General features: G+C 49.0%; 1 protein-coding gene across 1 annotated transcript in view; it reads right to left on the minus strand.

Annotated features, from left to right (window-relative positions):
• Positions 1–342: 342 nt before the first annotated feature.
• Positions 343–5,302, minus strand: part of FAM170A (family with sequence similarity 170, member A) — a 5,580-nt gene continuing 620 nt past the window's right edge. Inside the window, exons 2-4 of the mRNA XM_011972842.1 lie at positions 2,584–2,724; positions 688–1,477; positions 343–397 (exon numbers count right to left, since the gene is read on the minus strand). Of these exons, the coding sequence (XP_011828232.1) occupies positions 391–397; positions 688–1,477; positions 2,584–2,724 (938 nt within the window). The 3' untranslated portion in view covers positions 343–390. The remainder of the gene's footprint in view (positions 398–687; positions 1,478–2,583; positions 2,725–5,302) is intronic.

Here is a 5,302-nt window from a genome sequence, read left to right on the forward strand (position 1 = left end):
TCTCAGACTCCACACCTCTGATCTTGCTGGCAGCCTGTCCTTTCAGGCCAATCCTGGCCCTTGAGGTTAAACTGAGTTTTCTCTGCCTTGAAGAGCTGCAGTACTTCCTCTTAGAATTGAGGACAATCATGGAGACATTGAGAAAGTTCCCAGTCAATGCTCTTCACCTTATCGTCTAAGCAAATGGAGGACAATTCCCCCAGAAGCACCAGGTGCACCACAAGTTGATGCAGCTGCAGAGCCGCCAGGTGACCCAGTGCATCCCTGCAGCTCCTTCCCTTGGATTCCTCTGGGCCCTGATGACACAGCCTCAGAAAACTGCAAATCTCACTCCTTACCTCTTGCAAGAGAAGGCCACACCATCTTCCAGTATCTTCTGGCCCATAAGTCTCAGCTGCTGTGTGAAAATCAAACCAAAGAAAGACACTTCTTAGTTAATGCAACCTTAGAAATTCTCAGAATTTCCTGCAGGAGCTGGAAAGGTCAAGACAAGTCCTGACTTACAATCAAGACTTTATTAGATGCCTAGGCAAGAAGCAGGGATCCCAGTTATGTCCCCTTCCATTGTTCCCTGAGCCAATAAAGCCCCCAAATCTCCCTTACAGAGGGAGCCTGAACTGGGGAGAGAGTACTGGCTCAGGGAAGCCATTGCTCCCTCAGCGGTCCCACGACCCAGCCCTTGCTCACTTCCTGTCCTTTGGAAGGTCCTTTGGAGAATGAAACACACAGCCTGGACATTGGCTCCAGGATCTCCTCAGGCCAAGGTCTTCCCCTGTGGGCTGCCCCTCCTCCTCCTTCTTTGCTGCTGGTTTCTCTTCCTCCTCCTCCTCATTTCCATTTTCCTCCTCCTGCTCGTGTTGGGTGCTCCCTGATTCCATGTTGCCTGTCAGCTGAGCCATGGTGAGATGAAAGACGTGGCAGCTGAAGCCTTCTCTGATCCCATATTGCACATGCTCCTGGAGGATTTCCACGGTGGCAAAAACCCGGCAGCAGGCCATGCACCTGAAGCCGTTCTCCATGGTCACCAGCCAGTCAGGAGTCTTGGCCCTGGGTGTCTCCTCAACGGTGGGTGAGCCTGGCAGGCTGTCTGATTCTGTCCTTTCCTCATGCTCTTTCTCCTCCCCGCCGGGCTCACTGTCAGACAGGAGGTTTCTGGTGGACACATCAGAGGGGGGAGTACCTACCCTCACAACCTCAGGAAGGGTCACTTCTTCCATCCTTGGCTGCTTTTCTAAGGACTCTGAAGTTTCCTCTGTCTCCCAGGAGACAGCCACACCTTTTTTCATTTGTACCTGCATGTAGTATATTTTCATGCCCCTTTCCTCTTTGCTTACACACAGAGAGGACACACAAGTCTTATAGGACGAATGGGATGACAAGGAGACATGTTGTGAGCAGGGAGGAGTCTCTCCTCGTTCCTGAACCTGGGCCAGGGGTGACTGAGGCTGGGGGCTGTCTCGATGTAGTCTCTGGATTCCTGGAAAAGGAAATTAGAAACATGAGCAGATGCACGGGCCATGCCAGGAACTGGGGGAACATACGCTGAATATGTGTGGTGCAGGAGAGAGGGACTGTGGTGTGATGCAGCTGTGTGGTGAGCTTGGTGTTTGTTGTTCATATTGTGGGATAGTGATTCTAGTGTCATTTGTGTGTAGGGATGTTGCTGGGATGTCTGTACACAGGGGTGTGGAGTATGGTGGTGAGGACTGCAGCTTATGCGGAATGTCGGCAGCATGTGTGCGCTATGAGTATGTGAGTTGGTGCCATCACTGATGTGTTATTTGTGGAATGTGGGAGGTAGTGTGGGAGAATGGCACTGCAGGTCACGCATTTGTCTGGGATGTGTGCAAAGAGTGTACCTGTGGAGCGTGTGGCTGTATGTGTGAGGTGTGTAGGCCTGAGCTAGAGTCCTGCTGCAGTGCTGGAGGCCTGGGCTGAGGAACTCTGTTTCTCTCTGGAAGGCAAAGTCAGAGCCCAAGTAGTTCCGCTGAAGGTGCTTAATCTGGTCCTGTGGCGCTACACCCCAAGAGCAGACTTGCCTGGCCTCTGCTCCCTGACTGCCTGACTGCACACCAGGGCTCATGCTCTCCTACACTGAGCTCATATCCATGCTCCTCTAACAGCTCTGTATCTTGCCCAGACACCTCTGCAGAGCTCTGATCATATCCAACTGCCCTGGGTTTCCTCTTAGCCTCATCCTTGGATCTATGGGCCTCCTGTCCCCTACCCAAGGAGCCCTGCACCCAAAATGTCCCAGACCTAAGGAGCCCAGCACCCAAAGAGTCTCATACCCACAGTGCCCTGTATCCAGAGTGTCATGCTCAAGGAACCTCACACCCAGAGAATCTCACATCCAACGAGCCCCACACCCAACGAGTGTCACACCGAAGGAGCCCCAAACCCAAAATGTCCCACTCCCAAAGAGCCTCACACTCAAGCAGCACTGCAACCAAAGAGTCTCATGCCCAAAGAGCCCTGTACCCAAAGAGTCCCAGTCCCAAAGAGCCCCACACTCAAAGATTTTCATGCCCAATGAACCCCACAGCCAAGAAGCCACATGCCCAAGGAGCCCTGCACCCTTACCACCGTGGATGAGCTTGCGTGAAGAAGAAACACAGGAGAAGTATTCGGAGGTAGAAGTAACTTCTCCCACCCCTTGGCTCCAGCCTTTGGCCACTCTAGTGGATCCAGGCTGCAGGGCATCCTCTTGGGACTTTGACATTCCTGAGAAAGGTATGAAGGGCACAGAGATATGGTGGATGGGGAATGTTTGTGCATCATTTACCCATCCAACAAATATTTACTGAGTGGCTGACATATGTCAGGTGTGGTGAACACACATGGTTTGTGAGACAGCCTTCTGGTGGATACTCCAATATTTAATTACAGTCAACAAGTATTTTGATAGTGTATCATTAGGAACGTAGGCCTGTGTGGTGACTATGAATAGGTCTGAAGTGTAAGAGTGATACATATCAGATAGCCTTTGATATGTGTAGGTTTGTGTGGGTATATTATAGAAACATGTGTCTGTGTCTATGGAGTTTGTGTGCATAGTTTGTGTTTACAACCCTGGAATTATGCAATATGTAACTTTTCCTGATTATATGGTGTGGCTTGTATTTATAATGTACATTAATTCATTCATCTGGCAATATTTCATGAACAGCTACCATGATCAGACACCAGTCCACTCTTCTAGGCTCTAGGAATACTGAACAAAACAGTCCTTCTTCTCAGTGGACTTTCCATTCTAGACAAGAAGGCAGACTCTAAGCAGAAATATAAGTATATCATAGGTTAGCTCATCATGAATATATAAGGGTCACCAGATCTAGCAAAAAAACAGCTGATGCCAAATTAAATTTGAACTTTAGATAAATTACAAATAAGTTTTTAGTGTAAGTATGTCCCATGCAATATTTGTCATACTTATCTTTAGTGTCAGTATGTTCCATACCATATTTGGGACACACTCATACTAAAAAATCATTGGTGGTTTATCTGACATTCAAGTTTAACTGGACATCCTGTATTTTATCTGGCAACCCTAATAAGGGGATGGTGGTGAATCTTTGTTTCATCGTGGTCTATGCAAAGCAGGTCTGGCTCTGCTACACAATGTGTTACAGATATGGCATGTATGATGTGTGACTGGCTCTTAAAGAGGTATTTAGAGATAGTTTAAGGTAGCTGTGTTTGTGTGAGAGTTGGGGAGACACACACACACACACCCACACACACATGAAATCTCTGTAGGAAGAAAAGACTGTCACACACATGGGTTGTGTGAGTATGTAATAGAGGAACGGTATGTGTATCTAACTGTATGCACTGTGTGTGGAGGTGTGTGACTCTTTTTCTGTATCAGAGTACATATGGGCATATGAGTGACTGTCTCCTGGAATACCCTTAACAAAAATTCGGTACACACTGTTACGTGTATTGAGTGTTGCCCAGGCCGAGGCATGGTGACAGAAAGCTCACCCTGCAGAACCCACCACTGTGCTCCCATTATCTCCAGTCCTCCCCCTCCCAACACACACGCACGCACACACACACACAGAGACAGACAAATTCTGAAATGTAAGGGTAGATGAAGGAGAGGAAAACCATTGCCTTCCCCTTCCTGTCCCAGCCCCCTGCTCTCCATGCCTATTCTTCATGCCTCCATTCCCAGGGCTCAACCTACAGGTCTTTATGACCTTGGGCCTCATAGGCGCTGCTGAGCTCTAACTGGGGCAGAAGCCTCGAGGGCCATCTCTGGGGCAGGCTCCTTTCTGCCCTGTCTCCTGCATGTGACCATCCCCCTTTCAGGATAAGCGGCTTCTTTACATTTAATACCTGCCATTATCATGCAGCCTAGGAAGTAAACTGACAGCAATCGAAGACCCTTACCCTGATGTCATTTCCTCCGGGATGTCCCACACTGTGGATTCACAAATTCTGTTGGATTAATTGGTTAATTCTTCCTGCTGAAAAATCAAACCTCCGTGGTTTCAGTATGACGCCATCCCCAAACAAGTGTTTAATCTACTTTCTAACAAGCATTTCGCTTCTCAAGATATTTTTCAACAAGGCCTTTAATTCATTGGGCTACTCTTTCGTTTCTGCTAAAAGGGGCGGTGCAACTCATAGATTTCTACCAGCACCCTTCACACCTTCCACCTCGGTCACCCCAGGGAAAGAGCAAATAAAGAAAATGAGAGAAAGACGAGACTCAGGCTGCATCACTGGGTCTCTGTAAGTGGGTCCCCGACCTGCCTGGAGACTGACATAGTTCCAGGTACCAGCAGCCCCAGAACAAAAGTTCTCAGCCCAGCAGGGCTGGCTTTCTGTATCGTGTGCCACTGGCATCTGGACTTCCTGTCCATCTCACATCAGGGTACCCTCAAGATGGATGTGCCGGCATCAGCCAACAGCCAGGTCTCCCCCTCACTACCGCATAGGTAGTACATTCTCCTCAGTTCCTCCTCCCTAAAGAAGGCTCAGGCTGGCCGGGTGCGGTGACTCACGCCATTAATCCCAGCACTTTGGGAGGCCGAGGCGGGTGGATCACGAGGTCAGGAGATCGAAACCATCCTGGCTACCACGATGAAATCCCGTCTCTACTAAAAATAAAAAAATTTTTTTTAAAAATTAGCTGGGCATTGTGGTGAGTGCCTGTAGCCCCAGCTACTCGGGAGGCTGAGGCAGGAGAATGGCGAGAACCCAGGAGATGGAGCTTGCAGTGAACCAAGATCGCACCACTGCACTCCAGCCTGGGCAACAGAGCAAGACTCTTTTTCAAAAAAACAAGAAA

The sequence above is a fragment of the Mandrillus leucophaeus genome, unplaced genomic scaffold (genome assembly GCF_000951045.1).
Source record: "Mandrillus leucophaeus isolate KB7577 unplaced genomic scaffold, Mleu.le_1.0 Scaffold131, whole genome shotgun sequence".
Taxonomy (NCBI): domain Eukaryota; kingdom Metazoa; phylum Chordata; class Mammalia; order Primates; family Cercopithecidae; genus Mandrillus; species Mandrillus leucophaeus.